General features: G+C 37.0%; 1 protein-coding gene across 3 annotated transcripts in view; it reads right to left on the reverse strand.

Annotated features, from left to right (window-relative positions):
- The window catches only part of STIM2 (stromal interaction molecule 2), a 73822-nt gene that overhangs the window by 11899 nt on the left and 36452 nt on the right, over nucleotides 1–25471 (reverse strand). For all 3 annotated transcript variants that reach the window (XM_055703189.1, XM_055703180.1, XM_055703173.1), the window contains exons 2-10: nucleotides 23448–23578; nucleotides 12272–12386; nucleotides 5105–5216; nucleotides 4314–4429; nucleotides 2798–2975; nucleotides 1679–1856; nucleotides 917–1084; nucleotides 604–704; nucleotides 116–354 (exon numbers count right to left, since the gene is read on the reverse strand). In XM_055703189.1, coding sequence (XP_055559164.1) covers nucleotides 116–354; nucleotides 604–704; nucleotides 917–1084; nucleotides 1679–1856; nucleotides 2798–2975; nucleotides 4314–4429; nucleotides 5105–5216; nucleotides 12272–12386; nucleotides 23448–23578 — 1338 coding nt within the window. The remainder of the gene's footprint in view (nucleotides 1–115; nucleotides 355–603; nucleotides 705–916; nucleotides 1085–1678; nucleotides 1857–2797; nucleotides 2976–4313; nucleotides 4430–5104; nucleotides 5217–12271; nucleotides 12387–23447; nucleotides 23579–25471) is intronic.

The raw sequence follows: 25471 nt of genomic DNA on the forward strand, positions 1-25471 counted from the left end.
TTGATTTGACTTTGATCCAGTCCTGTTTGATTTCAGCACTAATCTCCCACCTGACTTTACAAATCCCATGCCTCCCCAACTCTCCCCCTTTCTTTTTATTGAGCACACCACTTACCATGAAACTGTGAAACTATTGGAGGAGTATCTTCATCCAAGTCATCAACTCCCCCTGCAATTGGGTAAGGAGGAATAGAAACTCGAGGCATAACTACCCAGCTGTGATCAGAGTAGAGAGAGGAGGTCAAGCTTGGTAGCCCAGAATTGTGTGCTATTTGAAAACCACAGATCTTCTCAATCTGTTGCCATCGATAAAGACGCTCTCTCAAACATGTCGTCAGCTCAGAGAGGGCTTTCCTAAAGAAAAGCACAAATTAAAATTACAGGCACTGTTCTTAACGACAAAGCAAAGCAATGCAAGCGCAATCATCCCAGCATACCAGAAGATCCATTAGGACTGTCCAAATATTTGTCATTTAATATCTTTTAAACTGTTTTACTTAAGTGCAATGGCACTAAGACACTAAATCCCATCACTCTCATAAAATTCCAGTGTTTCAGGAATAAATAGTCACAAAAGAACATGCATCCTGTTAATACTCTTACTTTGCTTCAAGGATTTTATGGTCCACTTCATCCAGGGAGGAGCTGTGTGCAACATGTAACGTTCCAAATACAGTGCTTCTCTTCTTTTTTATTTTCTCTGCCTAAAAGCAAGGTCAAATGAAATGCATAAAACTGGGAGTTACAGACTTAACACAGATATCAATCTTAACAATAGTGACAGGTAGCAAAAAACAACCCTGAGGAGGGGAAAAAAAAAAAATCTCCAAATGCTTATCTAGACAATTTGTATTTACTATTTCATATATCTGTAGGTCCGAAAAGTTTTAAGTAGGTAAAGAGTAAGTGTTAGTACCTCATCTTTGGCGATTGCTAATTGCATTTCTGCATGCTGTCTTTTGATATTGTAATACTGTACTTCAACTTCATGTGTTAACTGAAGCCACTTCTGCAAAGCTTCAGGAACAGACCAATTACTTCTCAGCTCAAACTCCTTTTCAGCCTTTTTTAAAGCCATGCGAACCTAACAATCAAGAAGAAATAAAAGTGTTAACAAGAGTATCATTAGAAACAACAGAAGAAAGTGAAATATAAGCACCTTTATAGGCTGCAGCAACATACTAAGGCTTTACGGAGCTTTGGTGTGTGCCAATTGCTGTCTGGAAGGCAGATCTGGCATTTCTGAAATATAGCATATGAATTTCCATATACTGCATTATACTTAGATTTTTTTCCTATGGTATATAGCCCCTAACTTGAAGCTTAAATATTTTTATAAGGCAGCATTTTTATTTAGTACAATAAATCTAATTATTGCACTGAGTGAGACAAAGCTACTATCTCTCATCTGATAACAAGGTGGAAAAAAGCTTTCGTATATATTTTGTTCCATGAATCCAACATGATGAGCTAACATACGAAGTGTATGTCTTCTTAGTTTCAGGATTATTTTCCTAGCTAATGGCATGACTGACATACAGTTATTAAGTGCTCTTTGAATTTTTCCATTCAAATCCATCATTAGAGAAATAAATGCTGCTTTAAACACTCCTAAGGATCTAATAAAACCAGGACCAATTTAAAATCAATGCTAAAATTATACACAGTTTGCAGATACCTGTACTAGCTCTTCCTCTGCATATTTGAGCCTGCTGAGCTCACATTCAGCTCCCTCCCTCAACTCCCTTAGGCGATGAGCTTCCCGTTTTGCATCATTGATCTCATCCATCATTTTGCGCTCCAGATTTTGCTTTTCCACAGCAACATTTCTATTCTCTTCTTGTGCCTTCTCAAGCCTTCACAATTGAACAAAAAATATGAGAAATTACACAGCGTATTTGTTAAAAGTTGCAGTCCAGAGGAGAAGAAAATGCATCTAGCAACAGGGCAAGAGGCAATGGGCACAAACAAAAACACAAGAGGTTCCATCCGAACATCAGGGAACAGTTTTTCACCATGAGGGTTACTGAGCACTGGCACAGGTTGCCCAGGGAGGTGGTAGAGTCTCCATCCTTGGACATATTCAGCAGCTGCCTGGACATGGTCCTGGGCAACTTGTTTTAGATGATCCTGCTGGAGCAGGTGAGGCTGGACAAGATGACCTACAGAAGTCCCTTCCAACCTCAACCATTCTGTGACAATAAAGACTATGCAAGGTTTATGAACCAACAGCAATTACATCACATAATGTTCTGTCCACATCAGACAAAATATGTGAAATTTTAGCTGAACTATCATTAAAGGTGTAATAAGATCAAAACACAAGTCATTATAGACAATTGAGTTACAGGTGCATCAGAGAAGACTGTCAGCTCTCACAGTGCTAAATAAGTAATAGAGAGCAATCAGTCCAGGTCTGTTTCAATCTTAGGAGCTTAAAAACCAGAGAAATGTTCTAATTCCCATATATATATATATATATACAAGTATCCCAAAGTAAACTGTAATTATATGAAAACAACAGTATATACTTTACATCTCTAGGTAAAAAAGGTTGATCCTCTGCTCTCTTTACATTCACCCTAAATTGATATTGCCTGCTAAAATACCCAGGAGCAATATCAACCCTAAACCCCATTGTCACCGAAATCACAATTTCCATGCAAAATGATGATGAACAAAATTCAAAGGCAGCTTAATGCAAATAATGTATGACTGAAAATGATCAGGATCTGTATTTGTATTTAACCTCAAAACAAAAGGACAAGTAAACATTAACTTTTTTTAGCTTTTATACCTTTCCTGCAAGTCAAGAAGACTTTGTTCTGCTGTTTGGAGACTTTCTAAGTCCTTCATCATCTTTGTGATATGTTCTCTTGAGGTTCTGTTCTGTGTATATGCAAACCAGCAGCCTCCAAACCCAATAACTATAGAAACTGTTAATATAAAATCCTTCATCCAGTTGTGAGGGGGACCTGTGCAGAGAATAGTAAGATCATTAACTAGTTCATTGATACAGGCAACAGACTATGGACTTTTTTTTTCCCCACAGCCTAAAAGGTTACAGAACCTGATGCTAAACAGAATCCCGACTGATTTATCTCCAACCACTTCCAACAACTTTTCAACCTTTCAAATGGACTCCAGAGCATTTCCATACAACTTAAGCAACTCTGCTCTGGCACAATCTACTTCACCTATGCTAAAACATACATTATATTGAGGAAAGCCTACTAAACTTTTACAGTACATAGTGTGTTATCTTTATTTAAATGAATTGAGAGTTTCCCCAATTACACTTTAATCAGGCCAGTAGGAACTTTAGTTATATTTGAGTAAGCTCTCCCCAGTCTGCACCTCTGGAATACCCTGTGCTAAGTTAAAAATGCACTTGTAGAAAATAAAGTAGATTTTAAAAGGATAAGTAGCTAGTAGCAGCACTTTTTAAAAGCAGGACCTGAACTATCAAAGTATCATATCCCAGATTCACATACACTTTGTTAGTACAACTTTTATAGTCACTTGCACCTTTATAAAAAATTTTTCAAAGGACAGTTTCTGTTAGCATTAAAAGGTATAATGCAGACGCAAAGTGCTTTTTTTCCCCTGAAAATCTCCAGCTCGGATCTGTCAGGCTAACTCATATCAGTCAGGCCAGCTCCAATCTGGCCTGACTTTTGTGAAGTCAGTCACTACTCTCCAAACCGACCACTAAGCTCAGGAATACCTGACATGCACAGTACCACAACAGCTCTATAACTGCATACAAGCAAGCTGGTGATGTGGTAAAGAAATCTCTGCACATGCTAAGATGGGTCAGATGTCAGCTGTGTAAATGCTGCATTAATTTAACTGCACTTAAGGCTGAGTCTGCACGAAAGACACCGGTATTGGATTTGCACCACCAGCTCCTTTTTGCTTCCTTGGGAAAGGTCATTCCCCCTCATTTCAGCATCCCACCTTACACTGTCCAAGCTAATTGGGAAGTGAATGTAACACTAGCTGCAAGTACAATTTAAACACTCAAAAACAGAGGACACTTCTTGTGACACAAAAGCCAACACCCTTCTGTCAAGTGGGGTTATACTAAAATATCTATATAATCTTATACACAGAAGTGAACCTTTGTCCTGATCCCAGCAACCTGACAACTTTTTAATTCATCGCCCAGTTCCAGAATGCATGCCAAGCAATCCATCAGTACAACCAGAAAATAGGTAAGCTGTCCTACCTACAGTATCATGTCACTGAAAATATTCTCTGTTGAATTCTTACAAATAAGAGATAAGAAAACACTACAAAAAGTTACTAACGGGTGAGAGGTCCGAATAAAACAACATCCAAGGCTTTAAGCTGAAGCTTCTGTCTATGGCTCCGGTCAATTATTTTCAAGTGAGAGATCATGAAAGCATGTTCATTTACTGCTATCCTGTTAATGATAAGACAAAACGTTACCTATTCCACAAGCTATATTCAAAACCAGTCTATGGAAAGAAATACATCAATAGCATTTTCAACAATTATATAGATTATAGTTATACAATGAGAGTGAGAGACATAATACCATGACAGTAGGGCTACAAAAAAGCATATCAGCATGTGGCAAAGGAAAAACATCAAAGCATTTCCCTATTCTTTTCTTTCTGGAATAATCATGACATAAATCCATTTGGCAGAGTTAAAGGTAATGGTATGTTTCCAGACTTGCAACACCAGCTCTCTGAAATACATACAATACTCAAATCTAGTTGTTATGCTCAAGAAATTAGGTTCTACAGACAGTTTTTGATGTATACCCATACAATTATTTGAAGTTGTTCAAAAGAAAGTTCACTGCCATACAGAATTATATGACCAATGATAGAAGCTTCAACAGTAAGAAGCAAAACTAAGACAAAAGGAGTGGCAAGAAGCATTTATATTTTGAAATAATTTGGCATAGAAAAAAAAATACACCAGCTGTTCAAAACCACAAGGACACTTCTCTTTTCTTGCATTTGACTGTATCTTGTCAGACTTTAGGTTCACGTAGTTGTTCCCACATACAGACTAAAGCAGTAACCTACAGGGAATTATCTGAAACTAATCCAGAAGAAATGTTCACCTGGGAAGTGTTGTTCCATTGACATTGCTGTCTCTAAAATTCTTTTCATACTGAGGCAGTTCAACAAATTCTGACAGCCACTGAAGGGTGTCCTCTTGGGTCCAGTTATGGACTGGAAGAAAAAGTCAGTTTGATTACCTTTAATTTTTGTAAAAATCAATAGCAAGACATAGAAGACAAGCAGTTACAGAAGACAACAGATTACAGCGAACAGAACAGTGCCAAAGAGAATTGCAGAAAAACTAGCATTAACCTTCACCAAGGTGTTTCTGGCATTTCACCTATCTCATTGTGTGCTTCTCAGAGGAAGCTTAGGCAAACTGTAAACAAACAAGCATGGAACCAACAGAAACATTTCTTTATTAAAAATTCCACAGAATAATTTACTGGTTTGCTTTAGTTTAAATCAGGACAGTCTTGTGACTTTTATCTGCTTAAACTGATCTCAGCCTCAATCCTTTTGTCCTTGCTACCCTTGCAGAACTAAAGACATGTCACCAGGTGCTGTAGCCATTTAAGGCAATACACCAAGATCTTTCCCAGGATGATGGCTTAAGAACTTGTTTTCACAAGAATCTCCATAAAGGCTCATGCCTACTAACCATAAAAGATGAGCATAGAACAGAGGAAATTGAAAGGAAATACTGGAAGACAGAAAACATATAGCAGGAAAACAATTAAACCTATGCCCAGAACAGCTGTATTACATACTACAATATTCCCACTAAGAAAAATTATTTAAATATGTAGACAATAATCAACAACTTGCCCATATAGCAGAACAGTGTACATAACTTTTTATAGCTACATATGCTCTAAGAAAATACCTCCCACAGATTTTAAAAAAAAAAAAAAAAAAAAAAGACCCCACTGAAACAAAAAACCCAAATTAAACTAAATTCACATTTCTGACCCTTACAGGCCAGCTGCTACAGCTTACACCTTAGCACTGGCAAGGCTGAAGGGAAACTGTCCTCTACATTTATCCACTCTGCCATAGTCTGTCTGCACGTGAAAGAAATAGTGACAGCCTCCTTCTGAACCGATGTATCTTTGCATGAACAAATATGTTTAAAAACACCCCACAATCCAAAGTTTCTCAATTGAAAACTAATTCTGTGTGACAATGCTGGGCAGACGTTTGTTTAGCAACCTCATCATAAGGACACATTCTCAGTGGTGAATTTTGACAATGATCCTTTAGAAAAAGCTGCTGAAAGCTTGACAGGTAAGCTGCAAGCAACAGACATTTTTCTGAGTTCAAATTCATATTTCAGTTCACAATTAAACTAAAATAAGGACTTTAGGTCCCCTGTCTGCACTAACATAGCTGTAAAATAAGCTTAAACATTTCAGATTTTCATCACTCCAGATAAGCGGAGACAGAACACATTTCATAGACCCACTTACAGCTTAAAAACAATAAACTCACAGTACAAACTACTTGCATCCTAGCCGTACGAATGGCTACACCTCTTTCCCAGAAAGCTGTCCCATTTCTTCCTCTGCTTTTGAGCCACAAGCTGTTTTCCAGGTGTTGATCCTGGTTGCACCAGGTTCAGTTTTGCCATATTACTCTAAGCTTTTATGGTAAATGTCTGGGCTTAATTTGTAAACAGATCATTTTCACATTCACAAAACAGTTAATCTTCGCAATAAGTGATCAGATTTACAAATCATTCTAAGCATCTCAAAAGGGTGGTAAGATCATCCAGAAATGTATCACCTTAACTGCATTCTGGAAGTATGTTCATAAAATGATCCAAAGCAAAAGCATTTTAACGTGACAGGAAAAAAAGATAAATCACCTAAAATAGCTACTATACACTACAGACTACCACTGACAGTACAGAACATGCCACTTCAGAAGCCATACACTGACTTTATAAATTGACAGGGAGGGAAAAAAAAAAAGTAACAGTAAGTTTCACTTCTGCTGAAAGCATTCTGTGGTCCCTCTCAAAATTTATGTAAATTTGTAAATTGTTTATAATTCACTAGTGATTTTAAACCTATCATGTAAGAAATGAGATACATATTTGATTACAGCAGAGCCTATCACATCTGTTTTACTGTTTAGTGTGATGTTTCCTTCGTAGAATATCAAGGAAATTTCCCCAAATGAACCAATTACACCTAGGAAAAAACACTTTGCTATTCATTATCTGTCACTGTATCAAATACCTCCATTATTACAGAAATATCAAAAAAGTGACCAAACTCTATCCTGAACTAGAATCAGAGCTTGTACTTTCTATATTCTTCTTAAACTGTTACCTGTTTACATAAAAGTTAGTACCAATTACTCTTTGAAATATGTTGTGTCCTTTTAAATGGCCACTCGCCATTTAAGCATAATCAGTACGTACAGTCAACTCTCATTCTGTGATTTCGGTGTCCGAATCTCTGCCCACACACATATTTTGTGAGAGATTTAGATTTATTATGTAACCTAATTCTGTATTAGCAGAATTCCAGTATCAGTGCCTGCAAATCCCTAACTTTTCCATGTGGAACTGGATCCTAAACTACCCTGTCCTCCATTTCCTACAGCACCACAGTGAAGCCCTGGGAGATTGATTTAGATCAGTGAAAACAATCAGACTGTTTCTTTTTGTTGGCATCTTTTATGTATTAGTAAGAAGTATTGCTTGTCTCCGGTAAGACCTTACAACCAATATATATGTTTATCCTACAACAATACACAATACTGATAAGCAAACTGGCCTTTCTTCAGCAGAAGCAGTTATAGCCTACTGAAGCATGACACAAGACAAGCAGTATGCATCGGGTATACTGAAAAGTAAGCAGGCCAGCTGAAACTCATCTCAACCAGCACTGCCAGTTAGAATGTGCCAGTTCCCGCTAATTAGCTGAGGTTGTCATTTTCTCCTTATTTTAACTGCCCAGGAAGAATACAGTGCTTTGGACAGGGGAGTAGCCACTGACAACTACTGTAAGTTAAATGCATATACCATGCAAGAGTAAGCAAAACAACCTTCCCTCTCACACCTGTTTTCACAAATAGGTATCTTGAGAGAGGATGTCAGCAACATGCTTTGGGCAGGCAGGTGTAGAAGCCACAGTGTTTACAGTGCAGCAGTCAGTCTAGATTTGCATCAGCTGTTCTATTTCTGATCACAAGTTTGAGGGTTTTATGGCTGTTTCTGTTTGGAGTTTTTTTTGGCTTCGCTGGTTTTGGTTGGTTTGGGTTTTTTTCTTCTAATTTTTTCCCCTCCTTTTAAACTGCTATAACATGCCTGAAGGTGAAGAAGGAAAAACAGCTTCAAACTGGCCCTGTATGAAAGCTCCTCCTTGCTAATCCATGTTAATGGCCCATTAAAAGATCATTTCTTCATGTTGAATTTATCATGTAGCACAGTGCTTCAGGGCAGGAAGGCATGAAGTAAAACAATATTACAGTGTCAGCCTCACTACCCCTATGAGCCTCCTACTCTTTCAGAAATCAAATTCCATTCAATAAGCATATTTTGTGGCAAGGAATGGATGACAGACATGTATTAGGCTTATAAGCTGAAAAAAGGCTGACCAGAATACAGAAAAACAGAAAGTTGTTCTGTAGCAAGCAGACACAAAGTTTTAAAAGTTAGTTTTGTTTTAGCAGGACCTTCAGCAACAACATCAGCGTGAAATTTGCTGCCACCAGAAGGTTTTTAAACTAACAAACCAAATAGCATGAAAAAGCAAAAGAGAGGAATGACCCTGACTATCTTTTCAACAGAACTCATTTCACACAGAAGGGCCAGCCCGCAGTACCGTACTGGTCCTGTCTGGAACCCTACACAGCATTATGTAACTCACCCTTGGCCAAGCCCTGCTCACATGCATTTCCAATCTCCAGATATTTAAAACCTGAGACAGCAAACAATTAAGAAAGTGCGAGGCAACAGTAACACATTTGTGGTATGCAGTTTAGTCACAGTTGCTGCAAGAACACCTGTGCAACATTACCTCAGTATACAACAGGTGACCACACAAAGTAAGCCATTTTTTAATCTTTTTTCCCCTAATAAGGTACCAGACTTTAGGTCACCTTCTACTTTCCACAGAAAAGGAAAAAAAAAAAACAAACCAAAAACAGAACAAATACAAAACAAAATAAAAAAAAAAGTTAAAAAAATACACAAGGTGGGGAGAAGCTTTTTTTTTATTATAGGGCAGTATGCACTATAGGACATACTCTACATTAAAGGCCAAATAATATGTCATAATGGTAAAGAAAACCTGGGTTGTTGATGTGGGTTTTTTTAAGGCAGTTTGTAAAAGACTAATCTGAGTACTACCCAAAATTAGTTAACAACAGTGAATCATTCATGAACTCCAGGTTTGGCCACTACAGTCTTGCTTTGCTATAAAATCAAGTCCCAAAGGACAACGCTACACCACCAAGAACACAGCATCCTACCTATTCCAAGACAGGTCAGAGAACTACCCAGCTGAAGGCCCCTGCACTGATTTTACAGACTCCCTTACTATTGAGGATAAATACCTTTACATCTCTCTTCAGACAGCAAATTTATAAGATTTCAGCCTATTACAGGGGCAGAAAAAAGAGAAGGCAGACACCTCTGAGACAAAGAATTTTCAAATATAATTGTACGGTCTGGTGTTCAGCCATCAAAACGAATGTTCATCTGTCCCCTCTGCTGCACTCACAACTACCACCTTTTCAAGGCCCTTGTTGAAAAAATACTGAAGATGCACCTTTGATTTTAACCCAACAGCAATTACTAAGCTCGATATTTTAGAATAGCAGAAAGGCTCTGTATATGTATAAATACTGCTTAATCAGAAAGAAAAGGACATAGTCAAAGCAAATACAAGCATATAGTCGCATTTACATTAAAGGAACAGACATACACAACAACAGAAACCAGAATACTTTCAGAAAGCAGTGTTTTCTATGGTTTAAACAGCTATGCTAGCTCCTAGGCATTCCTCTAAATGGAATGCTCTCTATAGAATTAGATTATGAGATTAAAAAATTTAAATGGTCACAAAAAACATAAGCAATTTCAGCTAAACTAAATTAAGTGACAGCCTTTTTTTTTTTTTTTAAATACTGAATGACTCATTGAAACTGCATGGCAACACAGCAAGAATAGGCTAAATGCTGATTTAAGTTACAATTCCTTTCATGCAGTTAAAACCTATAGCACCCTTGAAATTCCTTTAATTTGCACCAGTGCAGACTATGCCCTAAGGATTTTGCACCAGGTAGGGGGGATACCCAAAGCCTGCTCAATTTCAGAAATATCAAAAAACAATATTCTGAAGCTGCTTTTTTTATTAGGCAATTTTTAAAGCTTTGAATGGAGCCCATTCTTAGGGTTCTATTCACTGTTTTAAGATCCTTCTCAAGCAATTACTTAAAAAGAACCTCTGTTTTTGTTAATCCTAAAAGGAGACTCCAAACAGCAATAGCGCACTTACTGTATCATAAACCATGTTTTCACTTTCTTCCCTCAAATCCTACCTATCTCACATCACCCAATATCTTAAACAGAAAGCAAACTATTTGACAAATACTTCAGACAAACTTTCACATAAAGCAAGCTTTATGGGAACAAATGGGCAATTCTACTCAGCATAAATTAAGCAGCAATAGATCCAGAAAATGTTTCTGTTTAAGTACTGAAGTGCAATGTCAACAGCACTATTCAGAGCTTGTAATTCTCACACAGATACCTCAACACACTACTTAGGGAAGTTTCAAATTACCAATACCATCATTTATACTACCTTCCACCCTTTTGTTTAATGCTGTCAAATTGCATTAAACTGACACGATAAACTAGCAGCACATAAGACGAAAATACATCAAAATCCCTAAATTATCTAGAAAGGAAAAAATGTGTTTTCCATGTTACCTAATATTAAATGAAAGTAGTTTATTATCTGAGGGCTTCATGCTTTCTAACAGTCAGCAGACCACTGTTAACACTGCTTGGGAGTTTCATTCTAAGGGCCTCCCTGCGGTGCAACTTCAGTTTCCTCAAGAGCATGCACAGTGAAGCCATTATAAGCAGACACAGTAAGACCAGACATTCCTCTCAAAGTCTTTTGAGTCTTACTCACACTGCTCACACTACATTCAAGAAACCTGGAACAAAGATTACACAACAGACAAATTAGACACTTCTGATACCACTATAGCCCAAATTTTTGATAACTCATAAGTTAGACAAACAATTGTAGGGAGGTATTTTTCCGATACTTCAGTTGCAATACTTTCATTGAACAAGATCTTTAGTGAATAATTTACAGAATATTTGAAGAGGCTAAAATTTGCTGGTTAAAACATAGCCATTCACCATGCAACAAACACTTGACCAATATATTGCTTCAGACTGCACTTAACGACTTCCTACACTAGCAGAATGAACCAACGGCATGTTTTAAATTTCATTTCTCTTTTGTTTCTACTTTCAGCTGTTTGACTAAACTTTTAGATCTGTGCTGACCATTAGCACAACACCTTCTGAATGGTGTGAAAAAAGAAGTATTTTTTCTCCTAACATTCCAGAGCTCTGGAAGTTTCACTACATCCTGGAACATATTTGGCAGTGAATACTACACTACCTGTTAAGTAGTGTCTTGTGATATTTGAAATGTTTGGCTCAACTTACTTACTCAAATCAAAGTGAGGGAGGGACGATGGTATTAGGTTGCCAGTACCTTTTTCCAAAATGCTTTCAACTAAATTCCAGCTCTTTGTAGCCCAAAGATCTACATTGCAGTGGAAGCACACTGGACTTTCGATTTAATACAACATATAAAAAAATGAATGTTCAAAAAATAGCTTGACAGCAACCCTTAGGGATTACTGAATTAAAAACATGCTTATCTGTAATTCAACACTTCCAACTGTCACCTTCATAAATTGCAACCTCACATAGATGCATGTGTAAGCTAGTTTAGTTTACTTGGAATACACCCAGCACATCAAGAGGAAATTAACACTAGCTGGACAAAGAGTTTTTTGTCAGGTTTACATACGCCTATAAAGAACAGCACCAAAACAGATTCATGAAGATCATTTAAGAGGTCATCCATTTACTACTCCAAACTCCTTGGTGGAAAAATAGTTGAATTACATCTATTTTCAATAATGACCATCACTTTCACCTATTCTTCTTTACCTACCTTCAGATGTTTTCCAGCGTTTCCACAGATCCTCAATAGTGATGTGTTTGTCTTCTCTGTGTAAATGACTATGTTTATTAGAGGCATCCTTATATTGCATATCTTCCCTTAGAAACTGAAGAAAAAGGAAAACATCATCTTAAATGCCAAAGTAACATTTTCTAAACAAACTACAAGGAAATCAGGCAGAAGAGAATCTTTACTTTTTCTTGCTCATGCAAGCAGCACACTATTTCTGTAAGTTGACTACATGAAAGATGAAGAAAGCAAGCTAAACACTCTTACAGGAGTTGATTTTCACAATGATTAATACCTAGAAAAACCGAAGGTGCAGTTGCTAGTATACTAGGTTTAACATTACTAGTATGCCTTAGATTTACAGTGATTACAAAATGCACCACACAAGTCATACTGCATACTTCTTTATTCTGAAGACATTTAACCAACTTCACCTAGCAGAAGACCATGTAAGATTTGAGAACATGCCATATGGATGAGTAATAACTGCGTGCTGCTATACCAGTTAAATGCAAGTGCTTGAGGGATGACAGAAAGGCGTTGACTAAGTATTACTAAAGCCTTTTGATTAGACAACAAAAATTTTACTTCTGTTTCAAATTAAAAAACAGAGGTCATCTTAGGGACAGTTTTCTTCTTGCTAATGATTCCTCAGTGGTTATACTACAAGTACAGAATCATTACACAAAGCTGTTTCATTCTCAGTAATTAACAGGAAGCCTATGTCAAAATAACCACGCTTTGCCTTTTAGTAAACAGGATAAAAAGGAAGATCTTGCAATCATGGCATATACAACAGTGTTGTATCGATATTTCAGAAGTAACTACAAACGGATTTTCCAAACACATACAAATAAAAAAGCATGGAACTGCAAAACCAGTTTTATTTTTATTTCACACAGACCTAGAAAAGTTGAACTACTGGTTTGCAAACCACCTCCATTAATAGCGAAAACCTTCCACAAATATCAGTTCCTAAAAGCACAGCATAAGCAGTCTCTGTGAGCAGAGACCTTAGTACCAGAAAATTAATACAAGAGCTAAGTGATCTTCCACAGTAGATAGCTTGCTTTCTTCAGTTCTTGAAGGATAAAGCTGTTCAAACAAAACCACCTACAGACAGTCACAACAGCTAATGCAAAAACCCAGTTTTTTATGTGACTGGTCTGATTTCATCACCACTTCAAGCAGAGGGTAGGAGGAAGGCTAAGCTAGCGATGCACTGCAGAAGGCCCCACTTCTTTGAATTTAGCCCTGGTAATAATTTATCTGCAGAGCTTCCCACACAGGCACCATTTCTAACAAATCTAGAGATTACGTCATTCAAGAAACTGCAGGACAGACTGAAAAGTAGTTGATGTTAAAACATAATACTAACTCTTAATAAAAAGAGGTAGCGTATGATAGCTGAAATATGCAAGAAAGGACTAACAACAATTTCCTCTTATTAAAAACTTCATTCTTATCAATAAGGGAATCTAAAAATATGGGAAAGGATTCAAGTTTTCTCCTCTAACTGATAAACTTGGGATAAAATACTAGTCACCTTCCCTAATCCAATCATAAAGCTATGCATGTCTTTTGGTTCCAAATACAGACTGGATGCAAACTCTCTTTCATTCATCTACCACTTCAAAACTTTTTTTGGTTATCAGACATTAGCTTTCTAAAGCCTTTTGATTCCTAAAATAGTTCTATTTAGCTCATACAAACTGCACAAGAATTCTACCTCCTCTTTCCTATGTTTATAACACATAAATACGGATATATACACATACACACATGTATATACATGAGAAATATAGCAGAAATTTATGAAGTATGTAAGAACAATTGAAAACAGCAGCCTGCTGGGGCAGAGGCAATTACGCAAGTTCTGAAACACGACAGACCAGCAACTGTAAAAGAGCGTGGTAAGCACAGGGAAGGACTGATTGCTGTAACAATATGCAAATGTAAAAATATCTGTAGCATACTCTGTAGTCCAAGTGCAAACTCTGAGTTCTTCCCAAACTGGCACAACTACCATGAAGCTGGCAATTTCCACGGCTAACATACAAGTGCAATCAAAGGATGATTATCCTATTTGTTCCTCCTCCATGTTTATTAAAGGGTAAACTGAAGAAAAGAAATCAAACAATAAGAAATCAAAACAAAACAATCTTCTTATTCACTAATGTCTCTAAGCTTTCCAGATTAAAGTACAGTATCACAGCTGAAGCTGGAAAGAACTGATGTTTGCCCACCTCATCTCTTCCCTTCAGAGTGCAAGGACCTACCATCAACTACCATCCCCAACATGTCTTTTGGAAACTTGTGAAAAACTTACTAAAAAGACAGCAAAAAATACATTATAGCTCCTTCCCTGTAAAAACTATCTCCCTTCATAGAGGGGTTAAGGTACACACTAACACTTCAGCTTTCTAGTGACTGGTGATGCACTGCCCTTGGAGCCTCCAAATGTCAGGCATGGAAAACTGTAAAAACAAACGTTGTAGGCCAATCAAGTTTCTCAAGAGGAGCAATGGAATATACGCTGTTATGTAAATGTTTAAGCATATTTGCATCTCCTCAGCTAAAATCATATATCGGATCAGTTTTGTTCATGAAAAACTTGCTTCTATCATTACTGCTAGTTGTCAGCAGAGGTTGTAAAACACCTTAGGACAAGAATATTTGAACAGCTACAGGTGCCATCAAAGGAAGTCTGAATTGCTGTTAACAATACCTATATGCAGGGTTAGGAATACAGAAGAGAAGGAAGATGCCAACTGATAAACAGAAAAGCTACATCTCACCCCAAAGTACTACAGGAAAGCATTCCGATTTAAAAAATGGGACAGATAGGTTGCCTTGGCACCCAAGATAAGCAATGCCAACAACAGTTTATGGCAAACGTGCAGAATTTCATGTCATTCTGCTATGCAGCCGGCAGAGGGAGCAAAAGTAGTTACTGTATGAATTTACGTTCCCAACACACCGCCGAACACAAACGGCTATGCTAACAAGTGGAGAGGAAAAAACCGAAAAGCCCGGTCTCAAATCTCATCACAAACACAGAAAACAAATCCAAGCTTGAAGGACAAGATTTCCCAGGCGATGAGGATGACAGTGGAAAAAGATCTGGTTTATAATGAGAAAATGTTTAGAATATTTGACTAAGTCCCTCTTTAAAAAAAGGGATCATCGATGCACAAACTTGTAAGCAGTTCGCATTTAGCAATCAATATGCAGTTACTCCTTAAGGGGAAGGATTATGCATTTATGATAATTTCTTCAAGAAAAGAGCCACTCTTCTGTTCAGTCCCACCTATAATGCTCCCATACCCTCTAAGAATAACCACAATGACTTCCTCCCTCAACAAGGTTCTCTTACACCAGATGGTCACAATGGTAAAGTTACAGTGTGTATAGCTAGAAAGAGGCCATCATGTTTCAAAGAATGAATGCATTTGCTAATTAAGAGATACATGATATCATCAAACATCTTTCTTTCGCTTAAAAGATCTTTGTTTCAAAACTGGCCTAATACGGAAATTTTCCTTTAAGTAATTGCATCCTAAATTAAAGCAAGCCATAAAAAAATTAAAGAAAGCCACAAAAACAGAACAACTCTGGTAAAAAGAGAGGATTTTTCTGTTCCTTGTGGTAGCAGCTAATCTCTCTTCTGTTGCCCTGGTCATTAAGTACACAAAGAAAAGGTTAGAAAAATAACTCTAAATAGGGAGGTTAAAAGAATAAGCTCTAACAAAAAACATCTAAGGATTATCTTAGCCAACATAATTAATCAAGAGGGAGATGGCTTTATAAGACTACAAAGTTGAAACCAAGCAAGCAGTAGATAACTTAACTAAAAAAAATCTGTGTGAAATAAGGGGGGGGGGGGGGGGATCACTTTTAAAAGTAGTTACTCCAAAAACAAGGAAAGAGTAAAAAACCACCACACCTAGAGATCAAAACTCCAGTTTCAAGTCAAAAGTACCATAACAACTGTGCCTCTATAAAAATTCACATCACAAAGGCCAAGGTTAAGCAGTGTAATAGGTGGAGAGAAAACTTTCTCCTCCCTGGAAAGGACAAGACTTGTGGAACCTTGGAAAAGAGTTACAAGGTCACATACACCACAACCTTCCCGCCTCTTCAGAAAGTCTTTAGCTGTAACATCCACCAAAATCCAGTCAACTCTTAATCAAAATCTAACATGAAACAACAACAAAAATCCAACCCTTCCAAAAGGAGGAAAAAAAGGCAGAGCAAAATCCAATACTGGTTTGACATGAAGATAGCACTTAAAAACTAAAACTACATGCAAGAATACAAAAAGTTAAAATATGTTAAAGTATGGAAGTTACAAGACATACTTGCTCCTTGAAGAGCAAATGAACAACTGCACACTTTCACAAATGGCAGTGGAAGAGGACAATTAACCACACTCACTAACTGCAGAATGGAAGTACTCGTGCTATGTTTGTATTTTGTTCTGGGTAAAGGCTCAAGTTTATGATTTTCAGTTTCACCAACTTAAAAATAGACCCTCTAACTGACAAGTTTACTTTAGGAGCAATTGGTGACATCTCCTGGCTAAGCATTACTGTCTTCCTTGAGCATCTATTTTAATTTATATCTAACATGTTTAATTCCTTAAACAGTGTTATTTCCTTCAGTTTTATTCCTTCAAAAGAAAACCTGCAGAAGTTACAGTTTCAGTTTTCCCATACTACTACCTTCAGATACAGCTAGTCACCGTCACACAACCTTTTAGTACGTTCCCTCCCATCCACTGCTACCAGACTTGTTGAAGTATTAGAATGTCAGACTTACAAGTTACAGTGGCAACTATGTTTTTAAAAGTCAACATACTACGATTCAGGTACTCCGCGTTCACAACCGCCTACCCTACAGAGACAGTTTCTAAAGATGTTACACAGTAAAATAAGAAAATATATTTAAGCATAATAAAAACATTACTGGGAAAACGCAGGCTATAGCCATGAAAGTGTTACCAAGGATATCTTAAGTAACCTACCAATTGTTTTGAAAAAAAGATTATGGAAAAAAGCTCAAAACAATATTGTAGCTATTCTACTGCAAAGTAAACTTTGCAATCTCTTAACGGCCAAGATAGAATTTCCAAGGGGGCATTTCATTGTAGCAGAACTAAATGCCTGCAGTGCTACATAAACGGGTGCAGACAGCTACATATTAGCTTAAATACCTCCAAGGAGGCAAGGCATGAGGTAGGTCTGATCCAAATCACGTTGGAATAGGTTTCCATGCAACGGTGCCTATGAAACACAGGCTGCCTCTCTACAGGACTTCACTGCACAGGCACAGCCACAAACTAACATGGTCGCAAGGTCTTCAGACAAGACAGGGCTCCTACCTATCCTGCTCTGAAAACACAGACTATGTAGACATGTCCAGAGTTGCTTACAAAGCTCGAGAAGGCTAGAAGGCATACTGCCTGGGGGCGAATACATCAGCAGTTAAATGATAAAATGCCATGCAAAAAAAGACCTCTATTAACAGATCTAGACAAACTATGGGGATCCAAGTAACCCAATAGCTTTGGAAAAGGTTTGCTATGTTGGTTAGGAAGCTCAAAATATGTCTTTGAAAGATCAACATTTGTAACAGAATGCTCTTGCACAGTGAGGTATACAAAACACACTGAGGAGCCATCCCAGTACTACAGAAAACAGTTGTAACGTTTTCAGTTTCTGAACCACTGCAGCAGGTATTTCTCAACCATGCAGATTTTTGCCTAACCAGCTGACAATGAAGTATTACGTAGTTTACATAAATATGAACACCAGTTTAAGGACCTTTATGATACAAAATAAGGACTAAACCAGAATAGTAAGGGAACTTTAAAGGACATCTAACACCTTGCTGAGTGTATAATTCCAGACAACAAAATCAAGCAAGAGCTCAGCCTTATAGCAGAACCAACTAAAAACCTAACACCTGGGGTAGGCTCCTGAAGTTTAATGAGGTTCCAAGATGCACGAAAGAAGAAGGGAGATTAAGCTTTTGAACTGTCATCCATTGTTTGTTTTTTTTTTAACATCTGTTCCATACACAGCTGTACTTCCCCCCTCCCCAAAAATCTTCACTCCCTCCAAGATGCAACAATTGAAAGGAAGAGACGTTCTGGCATAAATTTGCTTTTGTTCCAAGAATACAGAAGGGCACTTCACTTAAGTCATCTCAAGTTTAACGTTAAATTCTGAAAGTGTTTTTTCACCTCACACTTTAGGCTTCTAATATCCAAAATACACACACTTAAAATGGCAGCACCACACTATCTTGGCCTCTATTCTTCAGGATTTCCTGTCATGGAATTTCTTGCGATTTTGCCTGAAGTATTTTGTACTCACCACTGTCCAGAACAGATTACCAAAACAAATAGGTCTCTGGTCCAAACTAGTAAATCATGTTTTATTCATTTATTAAATATCTCTTAAGGAATTAAAGAACAAAGATAACCACCGACTTCTTTCACCAGCTCATCTTATACAAATCAAATAGTTAGCTGTATTTCAGCAGTAATACAGAAAATAATTTCACATTGAAAAGTTATTAAATTTTATCTCTCCAGATTATCCCAAAATATAAATATTAGTGTGGAATATTTTAATTTAGCAAGCTTGTAAAATAGATTGTGATGTGTAGATGCATGTACCATTTCAAATGCTAAAAGAAAGGAAACAAACAACCAAGAATATGATTAGCAAACTACGTAATAAAAATAAGTAATAAGAACATGAACTGGTTCTCCTTTATTATGAAACTTTTAATCACAAATTAGCACTAAAGAGAGGGTATACTGAAGCATACATTTCTGAATTCACCTCAGTTCTATAAATTATTTTTAACTGAGTTGTTTACATTTGACCTCCATATCTTCTCCATTTTTGTTTCCTTCTGGATGCTTCAACTTTTTTTTCCTTTTTAGAGTCCACTCCTTCCTCTTCTCTCAAAAAACACAGCATACTCTCTCTAGACATAGGTTTGTTCCACCTCTGTCCGTTTATTCGCATCCAAGATGCAAATAACAACCTCAAGCCCTCAAACAACAGCTTCACAGGGCCCATCCGTCCAGAAACAGTCACTTCGGAGGAAGATCTTGGGCTGTCAAATATTCTGCCCATCAAATTTACCATAGCCAAAGTACTATATTACTATTTATTCCTCATCAGACCATACTAGCTACTTTTTCTGCTTTAAACACTACACAGAAGACAATAATACTCCCTGGTTTAGGCCACTAGATTCTTTTTGATTCTTGCCTCCAGACAACATTTTAAGTCAGGCACTTCTGCATTCTCACCCCTGATTTTCCAACTTCTTTGACTATACTGTTAAACACCATTCTCTGATCGTTTCGTACTTTCGATGCTGCACTCTCTTCCTCTCCACAGTGTTTTTTTCCTTTTCTGGTGGTTTTGTGGGAGGGTTTCTTGGGTTGGGATTTTCATTAAGTAATTATTTAAGTGCACTTATAAACTTAAACAAAACATCAAGATTATTAAGTTGATCTATCCAAAGATCCCACACAAAGCTGTAATTGTGCCATTAGCTTTGTGTGACAGTAGACACACTGTTAAGATACTAGTATTTCAAAAACATCAACTTATTTATTTCTACAGAGAGATTCCTTGAGGAAATGACTTGATGTAGGATCTACACATACAGGTTCTTTGGAAACAGGAAAAACCTATGTTAATAGTGAACAGATAAGTCTGTCATACTGATTGTGTCTTTTCATCATTGAAACAAAATCATGTACACGTGCAACAGATGCTTCCTGAGGCAGATAGCCTCCCACAACACATGACTAAAACCTCAATTAGTAATACATTCCTCCCTTTACCCTTTTACAGCCCCCCTTCTTTAAACCAGTTTAAACAATTCCAATCTTTCGTATGTTAATAAGAAAGAATAATAGCAAGAACTAGATTTGATTTAAAAAAAAAATCATATTAGCCTGCCCCAATGATAAGCATAATCTTTTTCCACATCCATCCTTTTTCTTCTTGTCTGATGTACCATATTCTCTGGTTTTCACACCATGATAGCCTACTTCACAGAAATCAGTAACTGCACAGTAAAGCATACTTTTAAGTAAGCCATGAATTTATTATCTTAACCATTGGGTTTTTTTCAAGCTGTACTTCTTGTTTTGAAGTACATAATTCTACACTGAAAATTCAGGGCAAGTATTAGAAAGTTATGTGAAACCTGAATGCAAAAACATTTCTAACATGAGTAGCTAAAGCTCTTCTTTTGTAAGTATTTTGTAATAACTAGAACCAGAAAAAGTATATTGTAGTGAATTTAAAAGTTCAAGTTTTTCATCTTTATACATCTCTTAAGTTATACCACCCAGTCTAAATTAGGTAACAGGTGAAAGAATAAGGAAAACACCATCTAACCAGTCCATGCTCAAACTAGAGCCCCTCTATCCTCCTCAGAAGACTTCAACAAAACCCTCATGTGTCTTAATGACTAATAAATCCCATGCTAAAAATTCAGATCAGGTTTCCCTACATCAATTTCATCAAGGTCAAATACAAGCTTCTTCCCAGTCCACACAAGGTAGTTCAAAACTGTTTTCAGTATCAGACAATTTATACGAAATAAAGTTTCTTATAACAGTTCAGATTTTCTTATATCCTCAAAGATCCTTCTGTAGAGAAGGAGTTTCTACATGAGACTTCATTTTACAGAGGAAAAACAAACTACAACATAAAACCGGGCATGAGTAACATTAGGAAAAGTAATAGCATGCAGATGAAATGTCTGGAATCACTGTTGAAAGTTCTCAACTGGATTAGCAAATTAGAATAGTTAAAATAAATACTTCAACATCTTCAGCTCTTGTTACCTTCCCCTCTCAAAATAACTTCTTTACAAGAACTTACTTCCTTGGTGTAAATATACACTTGGAATTTGTAACACTGTTTTAGTGCTGGTAAAACAGCAGAAACTTACTGTACTTTGTCACATTTTTTCCTGCCAAATAAAAAGCCGATGAATATCTAATCAACATACCTAATACACTGCTCTTCCAGGAGTCTTGCAAGCAAAAACCATGCAGCATGAAACAGGAAATCCATTACCCTGCTGTTAAGTAAAAACCCTGTATTTCATTAAGCTTTACTTCTCAAGTTTTTTTAATTATCAGTCCTCATTCTTATTCAAAACAAGCAATATTACCCACTGTGACAGAACAAAAAACACAAGTCTGGTTTTTAAATAGTGCATATTAGGACAACATTTTTAGCATATATTCAGACCTACTGTAATCAGGTAACTATGTTGTTATAGTGTCAGATCTGTCAAGATTATAGTAAAGATCCAGTAAGTGCTACAACAAGAGCATATAAATTAGTAGTTGAACTTGCAATTAAACCGCATTTCTCATTAATTTCGGGTTTGCTTTTAATGTCTTACAAGAAAGCACTCTATGCAAATACATATTCATCATTGATTTGCATGCAAACTGTACGTAGAAAAGAGCTCGTTTAGGGGGTATTAAATATTTCTTCAATATGTACAGCAAATAGTTTGAATATACAGTTTCATTCATCTCTCATTACCCCAGCTACAACAACCACCCTCATGAACAGTGTTTTTATTTCAGTCATTTTAACAGAGTTTAAAAGTAGCTTCTGTTGCTTGAGTTTATCTTGACATTCCTCTGGAACAGGAAGAAACTTAAGGTCAAACATAAAAATGGTCCACTGGAAGCTAAGACAGATCTTTTGAACACTAATGAAAAGCTTCCAATGTATAAATATTTCAGTATTTTCTTTTAACTTTCTTAACTTTCAGGTATAGCAAATGCAGCACAATGTCAAGAGTACCACACAGTGCTGAGAAGCTCCTCAGGAAGCTCACACTCATACTTCTGTTTCAGTTTGCAGACTGGATTGTACACTCCCAAACATTAGTGAAAATAACTAAACATTCTGCAGCAACAGTGCTAGACTATTTCGAGTGCCTGAACTACCTCGCCATGACACTCCCTAAGGTACAGAGCAGATTTTTTCTTTTTTCCTCCAAAGTTAAAAGGTACATTATTTTATTCTGGACCATTCCCTCCACTGTACTGTATTCTTTCAGAAAATTCACATCAACCAAGCATCGATCACTGTTGATGCTACTTGTGCACAGTCACACAGAAAAAGTAAGTAGCATCAAATTAAACTTGACAATGATAATTCACAACTTACGGAGAGCAATCTTCCCTGAGATGTTACCAAAAAGGGAAGAGAAATCAGGGCTAGATTCCTCTCCCACTCACCTCCAGTGAGAATGGGCTTCAGAACCACATAGCAATACCCTCATTTTTAGGGGACAGGAGATGAGGGGACATCTTCACTCCCTTTCTCAAGTCTGTACCTGACAACTGCCAGAAAGCAAAAGCAGCAGTAACAATGAAACTGCATCGATATTTCTATTCCTACCCAGTGATCTGAGAATCCTGATAGTAAAGTTGAATAAGTGTAAGGGCAAGTCCTTTACCAGGACCACCAGGAGCCTGCCTACCAAACCCATTTGAGCACACTCACCAAAAACTTGAGGCAAGTCTGAATAATTTTCCTTACTTCATAGGACTTAATTTACCATTAACCTACAGCAGACATTTACTACTTGTCTGTAAAATGTAAGCAAAAACACACAAAAAAACTTTCTAGACTGCTGTAACGGGTATTGTTTTGCACTGTGAAGTGCCTGGAACAGATCTAAGGTAAATAGAAAAGGTCAGTGATACCTTAAGCAAGAAAAGCTTGGAGCAAAGAAACTGACATGCCAGGTGGCAGATCATACCAAGTCCGACTCTTAGTTGCCTCAATGCAAGTTAAACCAACACCATTTGCCTACCTCTTACACTAATCACAGAAATAACAGCTTTTATACATAGTCATATAAAACTTTCCTTTAGGCTAGAACAATGGACAATAATATCCCATTTCAGACAATTCTAGAAGTTGGACTTTCCTTACACATTTGGCTGTGGGAAGGGCTGAATTAAGAAAAACAGCAACAACTACTCAACAGCTAGAACATAAAAAGCAGCTATATAAAACAGGGAGAAAAAAGAAAAGACAGATTTAAATATGCACAAGTGAAGGCTTTTCACTCCTACCTCGTCACTTTCATCTACTTCAATACCACCATCTTTGTCATCATCCATTTGCTTATGGATCATGCGGAGAGCTTCTAGGCTGAACCGGTCCTCCTCAGTAAAGCACGGTGGGCTGAGTGAACTGCAGGGATCTAGAGGCAGGGGGAACACACAAAAAAAGCCCAGAAATATTAGCTACTGTCACACTAAAATATAAAGCTTCCAAGCAAGAGAAAGGGCTTGAATTTCTGTAAGTGTACATATATTTCACTGCACACAGTCACCTGGTCATAGTTGTCAAATTTGGCTGTAAAATAGTAATTCTTGTCAAGAAAAAGTGCAGGGTGGGGTGGGGAGTGTCGTCAGCTCTTTATCCAGAAAGGCGGCCTCGATTGAAATAGTTTGACTCGTGAGGGGTTTTTTTTGCACCCCTCTAGCTGCTATCTCCACCTCTTCATCTATCACCCACCCTTAGTAATATATCACTGCAATAGCAAATAAAGCCACTGCATTTTTCAACCTCCTTTCTGAAAGCCTGGGCTAAACAGAGAGCAGTGCAGGAAGATAAAGAATTGTCATGTCCTACAATCATAGTTTCATACACAGATAACAAAGGGATGGTAACAACACTGCAGATCAAATTTAAAGTAGACAGTACTGCTGGATGCAAAATATTCATGGAGGACTAAAAAGAAAGCACACCACAAAGAAAATCCAACTGATAATAACACATGATCTCTCAGTCCTGTATGCTCTGATCAAAAACAGCAGAGTCACTGTGAAACAAGATTTCAGATCAAAAATAGCATTTTCATTTGTATTCATCACTGAAGGCTCACAATATATGCTTATCTAATGGCTCTGCTTCTACCACATCACATTGTTATAGCTCTGTTTTTTCCCTTCCACAAGGCACATGCCAAACGCTCCAAGATTCAACAACGCATGATGACCAACTGTCATTAAAGATCGGTCTTTCACAGACTTTGGCACTAATAGCTAGGTATTTCATTAATTCCAACCTACCGAACACCATCAAAGAATAGAAGGTGGAGAAGAACACACAAATAATTTTTTGGAAGTTCAGCTTTAATAAGACTGTAAATTCCCTTTGTAATAGCTATTATAAAAATACACTGACTAGATCCCCTAAACTGGTACACTCCACTTCAATCACATCAAAGCAAATTAAATTGAGGCAGCATACGAGTAATTTTTGCTTCTTCTAGTCTATCAAAGGGTTAAGCTTTCATATTACTACAGAACTTATTAAAGGCTCATTTATATAAGTAAAAGGATGCACATATAGAAATTGATAGGAACCAGCATTTGCACAGAAAAATAAATTATTTCAGTATTTCCATACCAATTGAATTGGCATGATTCTGCTTTTCTGTGTATTATAAATTTTAAAATAATCAGTAGAGGATAAGAGTCAGTTTGCAGAAGGCTACAAAGCAGAAGTACAAAGATAGCAACCACAACATAGCTGGAATCTCAAATGCACATTAATAGGACTGATCCCTGCAGCTAAACATGAGTCAAAGCATTCTTACTTTATCCACCAGTTTTATTATGCAGAAGTTAATAGTTACCTGTTATCTGTGCCCATGTATCAATTAAAAAAATAAAAAGCAAACAAAAAAACCCACAGAAAACCCAGACACCTCACTGACACGGTCTCAGAACAGAGAAAGGTTGGGTTTAGAACTACTTCATCTAGATCAGAGACAAATTACTAAACATTAAATCAGGCCACAACAAACAACTTTCAGTTTTGGAATGCAACTAATATTTCATGAAAAAAGTGAAGCCACGTAATTTTTTTACAATTTAAAAAATATTTCATTTGCCTATCTTTGTTTAATTAGAAAAGGTTTGATTTTCACAATACACAGCTTTTAGATTTTTGCCTTGCAATGAAAAAAATCACTATCATTGGAGGAGGTAAAAGGACTTATCCTTGTAAAACAGAGTGTTTGCTGTAGAATGGCTTCTCTTGCAATGCAATCAATCACCTAAAAATTTTACTAATAATTAAATTC

The sequence above is a fragment of the Falco cherrug genome, chromosome 1, assembly GCF_023634085.1.
Source record: "Falco cherrug isolate bFalChe1 chromosome 1, bFalChe1.pri, whole genome shotgun sequence".
Taxonomy (NCBI): domain Eukaryota; kingdom Metazoa; phylum Chordata; class Aves; order Falconiformes; family Falconidae; genus Falco; species Falco cherrug.